The 11,795-nt window shown below is 40.7% G+C and overlaps 1 protein-coding gene across 2 annotated transcripts in view; it reads right to left on the bottom strand.

The window, feature by feature from the left end:
* The window catches only part of slit1a (slit homolog 1a (Drosophila)), a 109,036-nt gene that overhangs the window by 9,016 nt on the left and 88,225 nt on the right, over positions 1-11,795 (bottom strand). For both annotated transcript variants that reach the window (XM_067421783.1, XM_067421784.1), the window contains 7 exons: positions 10,498-10,622; positions 10,073-10,170; positions 6,777-6,916; positions 5,824-5,917; positions 1,964-2,101; positions 747-975; positions 37-167 (listed from right to left, as the gene is read on the bottom strand). In XM_067421783.1, the coding sequence (XP_067277884.1) occupies positions 37-167; positions 747-975; positions 1,964-2,101; positions 5,824-5,917; positions 6,777-6,916; positions 10,073-10,170; positions 10,498-10,622 (955 nt within the window). The remainder of the gene's footprint in view (positions 1-36; positions 168-746; positions 976-1,963; positions 2,102-5,823; positions 5,918-6,776; positions 6,917-10,072; positions 10,171-10,497; positions 10,623-11,795) is intronic.

Here is an 11,795-nt window from a genome sequence, read left to right as displayed (position 1 = left end):
GTCAACATTCGATTTGAATCTAAAGCTCCAGCTGACCTGTAGATTGCATGACTTTGCTGGCTGCCAGGGTCATAGCTGACTTTCACATGGCCTTCATGAAGCTCCACAGCGATGTGGTCATTGTCTCCATTGTACAGAAGAATGCCGTTGTCTTCTGCTGTGGACACCTGTGGACAGAACCAAAATCTATATTCAGAAGATGAGCAGATCTGACAGCAGTGAACACCTAATGTGCCAAGAAATGGACCTTGTCGCTACACTGGTCAATGCTGTTACAAAGCCTTTATTCTTATACAAAGCCACATTCATTAAAGGGTTAGGTCACCCAAAAAATGAAAATTAGCCCATGATTTCCTCTCCCTAAGGTCATCCTAAGTATGACATTCTTCTTTCAGACGAATACAATCATGGTTATTTAAAAAAAAATGTCCTGGCTCTTCCAAGCTTTATAATGGCAGTGAATGACTGTTTCTGTTTTGAAGTCCATAAAAGTGCATCTATCCATCATAAAAGTGCATCTATCCATCATAAAAGAGCATCTATCCATCATAAAAGTGTATCTATCCATCCTAAAACTGAATATATCTAGTCAAATTTTTTTGGCATTTTTTGCTGTGTTGAAGGTGATTAAATCATCGGGTAATTTTAATTTTCGGGTGAACGATCCCTTTGGTTCTGTATACCAGAAGCCCCCGAAATGTTTTCGTACAACAACAATTTCTTCCGATTACGGTTGGGTTGAATACCTGTAGCGTGATGTTGGCCTGAGGCCAGTTCTTCAGGTCACTCAGTAGCAAGTAGGAGTCTCTGTCCACAAAGTTGACACTGACCAACTTTTCGCAGCGTGGTCCACCAAACCCGGCCAAGCACTGACACAGGGGATGACCGGCTCGCTCCACACAGGGGGCGTTGTTTTGACAGTCGGCCAACTCGCAGAGAGAGCGCGGCGTCGATGGGACTTCACACAGCTGGCCACTAAACACAGAACGATTCAGATCAAGATCATCTCAAATCTAACTGAGATTAATCTGCTGGAGTGAGCATCTATAAGAGAGACTGCGTGAAACCAGTTTAATCCCTTACCATGCTACCCATATTTTAGCGGCATAATGTCTCGATGAATGTTAGCACCTCAGCATATGAGATTTAAGGCCTTATTTCACCGATCTAATCATGGTCTGAAGCTCATGAATCCGCTGCTCTTAGGCCGTGTCCGAATCTACTTTTGCTAGTTTAATGACAGAAAAAACTATGGGCGCGTCTAGCACATGATCCAAAAGGGTTGTTCCTCATCTCTAACTCTACGTTTTTTAATCATGACCGCCAAACGAACCCCATGGGATATTAGTTTTTAGGTTATTTTTCTACATTATATTTCTATACACTGACTCACTGGAGTCTCTAACATGCAATATACTCAAACAGAACCATACCAGAAATCCAAACTGAGTGCTAAAACACTGAATGTTTTTTTTCATTTTTTTTTTTTCTTCAAATATCTAAAAATTCTTACATTGAGAAACATTTACTAGACCAAAAATACATTTACTAGACTACTAGAAGTAAAAATTATTGTCTTGTTTTTGGAGTTTTTGCTTAAAATAAGCAAAATAATCTTGTTTTCTGTTTGAATTAAGATTATTTTTCTCACCCCATTAGCAGATTATTTATCTTATTTTAAGCAAAAATTCTTTTAATTTTGAGTTATTTTTTCCCAAAACAAGACAGTTACTTTTGCTTGTCTAGTAAGTACTCCATGCTTAAAGAATCTTTGGATATTTGGACTAGAAGCAAGACAAAAATAGTAATCAATATAATAGTCAATCAATCATCTTTTGACGATAGTGGTCCTGATAGAAATAACAACCAGTTGCAAACAAATCCACTGACATCAATTTCAGTCTTTTAAATTATGAAGTGCGGTTTATTCCACAGATGTTAAAGAAAGTGGTGTAGAACTGACCTGAAGCCCTTGAGGCAAACGCAGGAGTATCCGTTGACCTCGTCCACACACTGCGCCCCATTCTGACACCTGTGGTCCTTACAGTCATCATAGTTCACACTGCAGTCATCCCCCACATAACCAGGAGAACATATACACCTAAAGCAAACACACATGCACATGCTAAACAAACCCCTCTACACAAACATCATGGAGGTCTTTAAAGGGTTACTTCAGTGATTTAGCATATGGCTTTGTATCAGTAGAAAACCTGGAGTATATTTGAGTGATTGTGTAATAAAGTGTCATAAAGACTACAGAGGAGCTATTTAGGCTAAAGAGTAGATGAATGTAATCTGACTCCGCTTACCTCAGCTCTCCTGATGAATGTAATCTGACTCCTCTTACCTCAGCTCTCCTGATGAATGTAATCTGACTCCGCTTACCTCAGCTCTCCTGATGAATGTAATCTGACTCCGCTTACCTCAGCTCTCCTGATGAATGTAATCTGACTCCGCTTACCTCAGCTCTCCTGATGATTGTAATCTGACTCCTTTTACCTCAGCTCTCCTGATGATTGTAATCTGACTCCACTAACCTCAGCTCTCCTGATGAATGTAATCTGACTCCGCTAACCTCAGCTCTCCTGATGAATGTAATCTGACTCCTCTTACCTCAGCTCTCCTGATGAATGTGATCTGACTCCGCTTACCTCAGCTCTCCTGATGAATGTAATCTGACTCCGCTAACCTCAGCTCTCCTGATGAATGTGATCTGACTCCTCTTACCTCAGCTCTCCTGATTAATGTGATCTGACTCCTCTTACCTCAGCTCTCCTGATGATTGTGATCTGACTCCGCTAACCTCAGCTCTCCTGATGATTGTAATCTGACTCCACTAACTCAGCTCTCCTGATGAATGTAATCTGACTCCGCTTACCTCAGCTCTCCTGATGAATGTAATCTGACTCCTCTTACCTCATATCTCCTGATGATTGTAATCTGACTCCGCTAACCTCAGCTCTCCTGATGAATGTAATCTGACTCCACTAACTCAGCTCTCCTGATGAATGTGATCTGACTCCTCTTACCTCAGCTCTCCTGATGAATGTGATCTGACTCCTCTTACCTCAGCTCTCCTGATGAATGTGATCTGACTCCTCTTACCTCAGCTCTCCTGATGAATGTGATCTGACTCCTCTTACCTCAGCTCTCCTGATGAATGTGATCTGACTCCTCTTACCTCAGCTCTCCTGATGAATGTGATCTGACTCCTCTTACCTCAGCTCTCCTGATGATTGTGATCTGACTCCGCTAACCTCAGCTCTCCTGATGATTGTAATCTGACTCCACTAACTCAGCTCTCCTGATGAATGTAATCTGACTCCTTTTACCTCAGCTCTCCTGATGAATGTAATCTGACTCCTCTTACCTCAGCTCTCCTGATGAATGTAATCTGACTCCGCTTACCTCAGCTCTCCTGATGAATGTAATCTGACTCCGCTAACCTCAGCTCTCCTGATGAATGTGATCTGACTCCACTAACTCAGCTCTCCTGATGAATGTAATCTGACTCCTCTTACCTCAGCTCTCCTGATGAATGTAATCTGACTCCTCTTACCTCAGCTCTCCTGATGAATGTGATCTGACTCCGCTAACCTCAGCTCTCCTGATGAATGTGATCTGACTCCACTAACTCAGCTCTCCTGATGAATGTAATCTGACTCCTCTTACCTCAGCTCTCCTGATGAATGTAATCTGACTCCTCTTACCTCAGCTCTCCTGATGAATGTAATCTGACTCCACTAACTCAGCTCTCCTGATGAATGTAATCTGACTCCTCTTACCTCAGCTCTCCTGATGAATGTAATCTGACTCCTCTTACCTCAGCTCTCCTGATGAATGTGATCTGACTCCGCTAACCTCAGCTCTCCTGATGAATGTGATCTGACTCCACTAACTCAGCTCTCCTGATGAATGTAATCTGACTCCGCTTACCTCAGCTCTCCTGATGAATGTAATCTGACTCCTCTTACCTCAGCTCTCCTGATGAATGTAATCTGACTCCTCTTACCTCAGCTCTCCTGATGAATGTGATCTGACTCCTCTTACCTCAGATCTCCTGATGAATGTAATCTGACTCCTCTTACCTCAGCTCTCCTGATGAATGTAATCTGACTCCGCTAACCTCAGCTCTCCTGATGAATGTAATCTGACTCCACTAACTCAGCTCTCCTGATGAATGTAATCTGACTCCTCTTACCTCAGCTCTCCTGATGATTGTAATCTGACTCCTCTTACCTCATATCTCCTGATGAATGTAATCTGACTCCGCTTACCTCAGCTCTCCTGATGAATGTAATCTGACTCCTCTTACCTCATATCTCCTGATGAATGTAATCTGACTCCGCTTACCTCAGCTCTCCTGATGAATGTGATCTGACTCCTCTTACCTCAGCTCTCCTGATGATTGTAATCTGACTCCTCTTACCTCATATCTCCTGATGAATGTAATCTGACTCCGCTTACCTCAGCTCTCCTGATGAATGTAATCTGACTCCTCTTACCTCAGCTCTCCTGATGAATGTAATCCGACTCCTCTTACCTCAGCTCTCCTGATGAATGTAATCTGACTCCGCTTACCTCAGCTCTCCTGATGAATATAATCTGACTCTTCTTACCTCAGCTCTCCTGATGAATGTAATCTGACTCCTCTTACCTAAACTCAGCTCTCCTGATGAATTTAATCTGACTCCTCTTACCTCAGCTCTCCTGATGAATATAATCTGACTCCTCTTACCTCAGCTCTCCTGATGAATGTAATCTGACTCCGCTTACCTCAGTTCTCCTGATGAATGTAATCTGACTCCACTAACTCAGCTCTCCTGATGAATGTAATCTGACTCCTCTTACCTCAGCTCTCCTGATGAATGTAATCTGACTCCGCTTACCTCAGCTCTCCTGATGAATGTAATCTGACTCCGCTTACCTCAGCTCTCCTGATGAATATAATCTGACTCCTCTTATTTCAGCTCTCCTGATGAATATAATCTGACTCTTCTTACCTCAGCTCTCCTGATGAATGTAATCTGACTCCTCTTACCTAAACTCAGCTCTCCTGATGAATTTAATCTGACTCCTCTTACCTCAGCTCTCCTGATGAATATAATCTGACTCCGCTTACCTCAGCTCTCCTGATGAATATAATCTGACTCCTGCTGCGTTTGTGCCGTGACTCTCGCTCAGCTCACTCACATTATATTGAACACACACCTTCAGCTTTTAATTGTAGTGTCTGTTCTCTAACTGAACTGATTTTAATGAAGCAGTGCATTCTGAGAGTTGTTGTCTTTTATCCCCATGAGACAAAAATACATTTTCTGACTTTTTTCAGTCTAGAAGGCACCAAATTCAAAAATAATTTCACATTTCTATTACATAAGTGAACCAGTTTAAATACAGATTCATCTTCCCAGCACTGAAGTACCCCTTTAAAAAGATTCACTCTTTTGGTTAAAGAGGACCTATTGATAGTAATAGTATAGGAACGCCCACCTGGAGGGCAAAACAAGGCTTTGAGCAGTGTGTTGTGATTGGTGTTTGGGAAATGCTCCACCCCTTACCATAACCGGTAGTTTCAACACAAGACTAACTGACTCAACAGGCCCCGCCCCTTTACTCTGCGCATTAATTATTATAATAAGGAAAAATATGATGTGTCGGTTCCCAGAAGAAAACTCAAGACTATGATTGAGTTCAGAAACACTGACACTGAGGACTTTGGAGATTTGCAGAGAGAGATGAACATGGGAAATAGCACATTAGGTGCTCTTTGATAAAAAGGCTGTTAGTCGGTTACTGGGTTAAAAGAGGTGTGGTTACTTTGGGCCGGTGACTGTGATGAAGCAGGTGGACTGGTGCTTGCAGGGACTGCGAGTAGAAGAGCACATATCCTCCATATCCTCACACATCTCCCCTATACGAACACAAACAAAGTGCCATTTGTAAGTCTGGTGTTATAACAATGTGCTTACAAAATAAATAAAAAAAACATAAAAGTATGCATTCAGAAAGTACTAAAGGCCCAGATATACTTCAAGCTAAAGTGTAGAACGAACTGGTGTGACATTTTAAATTAAAAAAAAGACAAAACAAAGTTAGTTTCTGGCGTTTCGAAACGAGAACAGTTCCCTCCGGCTGGTTAAACACCTCTGAACTCCCATTGGTCAGTGAGGTGATGATGCAATAGGTGGGCATGTCTTCTTTGAGGTGTCAATCTTAATTTGAATGAATTGACTAAATGACTGACTCACTAAGACGGTCAGCGTTTGAATGGATTGACTCAATGACTCGCTCATCAAGATGGTCAGCGTTTGAACGAATCAACTCAATGACACTCATTAAGACGGTTAGCGTTTGAACAAATCACCTTCCTTCTTTGAGGTGTCAATCTTCTTTTGTTCTGTTCAGTCGGTCGAAGTCAGACGCGAGTAAACACATGAACTCACTGAGAACCGCTTTACAGCAAAAACTGAAACTCTGATTGTGATTGACACTTTTGTTCATGTTTAATACGGTAAAGCTGCTGTTTTAAAGCCATCTACTGTAAAGTGTGTATAAATAAACGTGACTGGGGATCTGAATCTCAGCGAGCAAACAGACCCTCATCACTGTGATCAGATGGTTTTCTCGACTCATGTTCTCTCATTTCAGTTGTGTTTGTTCTGTCATTGAGTGGAAATGTGGGTGTCATCTGGAAATTTATCGCTGCAAAAGTATTTCAAACGTCTTTTTAACTCTTTACCATGAGTATATCGGGGCCTTTACTCATGTACCTGTGTAGAAAGGGGCGCATAAACATGTGTAATTGTTGATCCCATCTATGCAGGTCGCTCCGTTCTGACAGTCGTTGTCTTTACACTCGTCCGTGTCGACGTCACATGTGGGACCTTCAAAACCTGCAGCACATGAACAGCTGAGAAAACACAAATGCATGGTTTTAAATGGGGATCAAGCTTTCTGAGCACTGTGGGAATGCATTTCATAAGATCAAATGTAAGACATCACAGTATGTGACTTAATTTAGAAAAGTGTCAACCCAACAGGAATGGACACACTGCAAAAAACGCTCTTTTTATTTAGTATTTTTTTCTTGTTTCCAGTCCAAATATCTAAATATTCTTAAATCAAGATGCATTTGCTATATAAGTTAAATGACATAAGATATTTTTGCTTGTTTTCTGGGGGAAAATATCAAAATGAAGTGAGTTTTTGCTTAAAACAGGCAAAATTATCTGCCAATGGGGTGAGAAAAATTATCTTATTTGTGTTTGGGACGGAGACAATGTTGAATGTCAGAATGTCAGAAGAGTTGATTAAGCGTGAGTTGATTAGTGCACCAATACTCATTGCCCCTGACTTGAGTAAACCATTCAGAGTCCAGACGGATGCAAGTGACCTTGGAGTCGGAGCTGTTCTAACCCAAAAAATAGCAGGAGTGGAACATGTTATTGCTTATGCTTCACGTCTTTTGAGAGGAGCTGAGAAGTCATACTCTGTTTCGGAAAAGGAGTGCTGTGCTGTGGTATGGGCAATAGAAAAATGGAGGCCTTACCTCGAGGGTCGACCATTTGAAGTGATCACCGACCACGCTACTCTTACCTGGGTTTTTAACCATCCAAAACCCTCATCTCGGCTGATAAGCTGGGGTATCCGTCTTCAGGAGTTTCATTTTACGGTTAAGTATAGGAAAGGCCAATGCAACATAGTTCCATTGAGACACAATTTCTCGTAGTTTCATTGAATCTTCATCACTTAACATACTTACTATGTTAAAACCCAAGGAATCTTCAACTAGCTTTGCAGCTTTTCCCATAGAATGGTCAGACATTGCCAAAGCTCAAGAAGAAGACACTGAAATCCAGGAGCTTATTGCTAAAGTTCAATCAACCTCTGTTTCTGATCCCAGTCGTATACATTATGTCATGAAAAATTTATTTATTTTCAGAAGCGTATCTCAAGGTCAGAAAGAAGAAAAATTGCAACTTGTCATTCCATCCTCATTGAGCGCTGACTTTCTGAAATATGCTCACCCATTGAGTGGACATCTTGGCAGACTAAAGACCTTGTTGAGGTTAGTGGACATATGCTATTGGCCAATGCTACGTGCTGATGTATGGAAGCATTGCAAAGAATGCCAGGTATGTCAAAATTATAAAACAACTGTATCAAGGCTAGATAGCCACATGCAATCTACGCCGATAGTGGAACCTGGGCATATGTTGGGGATTGACCTTATGGGACTGTTCCCCAGAAGTGCAAAACAGAATGAACATCTTCTAGTAGTAGTTGATTACTGCTCAAAGTTGGTGGAATTGTTTTCGTTGCAAGTAGCCAAAGCTCCTCAAATTTCCTCAAATAAGTCTTTACCAGATGGGGCACTCCTAGGTACTTGGTGTCTGATCGAGGAGCCCAATTCACTTCCCACCTCCTCAGTTTAATCTGCAAACAATGGAATGTCATCCAGAAACTTACCACTGCTGCTCATCCGCAAACCAATTTGACTAAACGAGTTAACCGAACCCTCAAGACTATGATTTCATCATATGTGCAGGACCATCATTGTCAGTGGGACAGGTGGCTAGCCGAATTCTGGTTTGCTATCAACACAGCATGGCAAGAAAGCATGGGATTCACCCCAGTCGAAGTCATGCTTGGTCGCAAATTGAAAGGACCTCTAGAAAGGGCTGTCAAGAGACCCCCTGATCCAAACAATCCAGCCTACCCTGTCCTAGAAAATGCACAGGAATTCATTCAAACGGCGCAAAATAATGTCCAACGGGCCCAGAGCAAACAACGCAAGTACTATAATCTTCGAAGGCGACAAGTTCATTTTCAAATTGGACATTTAGTATGGGTTCGTACTCATCCTCTGGCATGCGCTGATGAGGGTTTTATGGCTAAACTGGCAGCCAAATGGAAAGGTCCTGCCAAAGTGGTGAAATGTCTTGGTCCTGTGAATTACTTGGTGTCATTTGTTGAACAGCCAGAACATGCAGATTCTTTCCATGTACAAAATTTAAAAGCTTATTTTGGCAATGTAGAAAAAAATGTATAACATGAGGGGACGGATATGTAAAGGTCAATGCCTGTCACACGATTTCTTGTGCCGATGGTTGTTGTGTTCTTTCTGGCCCCTAGGGGGAGATAGGAACATACTCTGGATGGTGTGCATGTGAGTATATAACAGGAAACCATAGATTAAATGTTAGGGTCTGTTTCATGCTGCCTCACGGTTGTTTGTAACCTTTCTTTCCAAATCCTGTTTGAGAAACTGTTGGTTTCCTGCTCAAACAGGATTTGTTTGTGAGGTACTTTTTTGCTCTTTGGCTGTGGGCAACTACATGTTCACAAACATTCTGTTTGTGTTGGTGAAACCATCCTCTGCTACCATGAAACATTGCAATTTACCACACATCCAAGTGAAGGACAACAGTCGACCTCATCATTATCTTCTGTAACTCTACTATTCGATAGATAAGACTATGCTCTCAAATAGGAGAAGAGGACTGTGTCGGATATTGTGACCCCCTATTCACATGCACATACAGAATATGTACACATGATGAAAGCATTGAATTGTACCTATGTATGACTTGTAAGAATGAGAGTGAATACATAAGGGTGAAAATATTACACAACTCTTGTTTGTTCCAGAACTTATTTGTTTATAGGTCCTTTTCCACTATAAAACCATTTCATTAATTGCACTAAGGACGATCCCCCTTTGAACTCTTGTAGCTTGTCCAGCACAACGTAAATGGGATGTTTATAACAAGAAACAAGATTTCAATCAGAAATACGATTATTTTTCTCACCCCATTGGCAGATCATGTTGCTTGTTTTCAGAAAAAACTCACTTCATTTTCAACAAAATAAGAAAAAATGTCATGTCATTTTACTTATCAAGTAAATGCATCTTGATTTAAGAATATTTAGACTGGAAACAAGACAAAATTACTAAGTAAGAAGAGCATTTTTTGAAGTGCTCTTATTGTTGAATTATGTTGAACATACAGTAGTATAACAAATAATACTTATAACAGCATATTGTTTGATGTGTCTATTTCACCTATAGCCTTCATCCTCTTCTCCGGACATGTGGCACGTTCCTCCATTCTTACAGGGCTCGCTGACACAAGGGTTAATCGCCGTCTCACAGTTCTTTCCCTGTAAGTCAAAAAGAAATGCATGAGCATTTCACATCCGTCCCTCCATCACACTGCAAAAAAATATTCTTCTTACTCAGTAATTTTCTCTTGCTTCCAGTCTAAATATCTAACAATTCTTAAATCGAGATGCATTTACTAGATAAGTAAAATGGCATGAGATATTTTTCCCTAGAAAACAAGAAAAAATAATTTATGTAATTTTACTTATCTAGTAAATGCATCTCGATTTAAGAATATTTAGATATTTGGACTGGAAACAAGAAAAAAATACTAAATATGAAGAGCATTTTTTGCAGTGCAGTGATCACGTGTTTTGCATACTCACCTTGAATCCCTCAGAACAGCTGCAGCTGAACCCATCCGTTGGATCCGCCTCGCAGGTGCCGTGGTTCAGACAGGGACTAGACATGCACGGGTTACACTTCGCTAGAATCGCAGTGTCCACTTCACCTGCACACACACACACACATTCACAAAACAAGTCCCTCTTATAGCAATAAAACCATAATCCGTATTACAAAAACGCACAGTGTGTCTCTCAGAGCAAAGACTGGTAGATGTTTTGCTGAGGTATGCAGGACATTTTCCTCATATTCTCCATTGTTGCAGCTCCTCTCTTCCCTGTCTGTCAGTAACTCTGTTTAGTTCCTGTCTCTATGAAGCCCGACCTTCTGAAAAGCACACTGTGCTCTGATTGGTCGACTGGAGCAGTGTGTTGTGATTGGTGTTTGGGAAATGTCCCGTCCCTTCCCATAACCCCCAGTTTCAACACATGACTTAAGCTTGGGAAATGCTCTGCAAGAACAAAGAAATTTGTTCGTTTTCTAGAGGTAGCAAGAACAAGATTAAAGTTTGTTGTGGCCAGTAATTCGTTCTTCTCCGCATTAACAACGCCCACTTTAAATGTATGACCAATCACAAGCTGCGAGAACACACTGACATCATTTTGAACTTGCGAAAAGTTTTTCTCTCTTCTTTTGGAGTATCTTCTAGCCTTTAACTTAACCAGGCCTCAGCTCATTTAAGTAAGTTTTAAGTTGGAAATGTTTGCCTTATCAGAAAACAAGTTTATTGTGTATGTGTGTGAGAACAAATTGAAAATCACTATTTCTTTGGTTTAAAATAGAGATCAAGATTCTCCCATGATTCGGAATAAATAACTAAGCTAAATGACATTTACTAGAGGTTCTGACAAAATGTTTATTGCCGCACTCTGTTTAAAATGTTCAATTAATTTGATTTTTTATTTTATTTTATTGAGCTGAATTAATGATTCAATGACTCACTCATAAAGACTTCACTTGTTTCATTACTGGATGATTCAGTGTTTTTGAACGAATCTGTTGAGTGAATGATTCAATGACTCACTCATAAAGACTTCACTTGTTTCATTACTGGATGATTCAGTGTTTTTGAACGAATCTGTTGAGTGAATGATTCAATGACTCACTCATAAGGACTTCACTTGTTTCATTACTGGATGATTCAGTGTTTTTGAACAAATCTTTTGAGTGAATGATTCAATGACTCACTCATAAAGACTTCATTTCACTTGTCAATCCCAAAAGAACATATTAGGTATTCAGTCCATTTTATCACAAAATTCAAACAAGAAATGCAATT

The sequence above is a fragment of the Pseudorasbora parva genome, chromosome 17 (assembly GCF_024679245.1).
Source record: "Pseudorasbora parva isolate DD20220531a chromosome 17, ASM2467924v1, whole genome shotgun sequence".
Taxonomy (NCBI): Eukaryota; Metazoa; Chordata; class Actinopteri; order Cypriniformes; family Gobionidae; genus Pseudorasbora; species Pseudorasbora parva.
The sequence above is the reverse complement of the archived record's forward strand: the minus strand, read 5'-3'. Positions and strand labels throughout refer to the sequence as shown.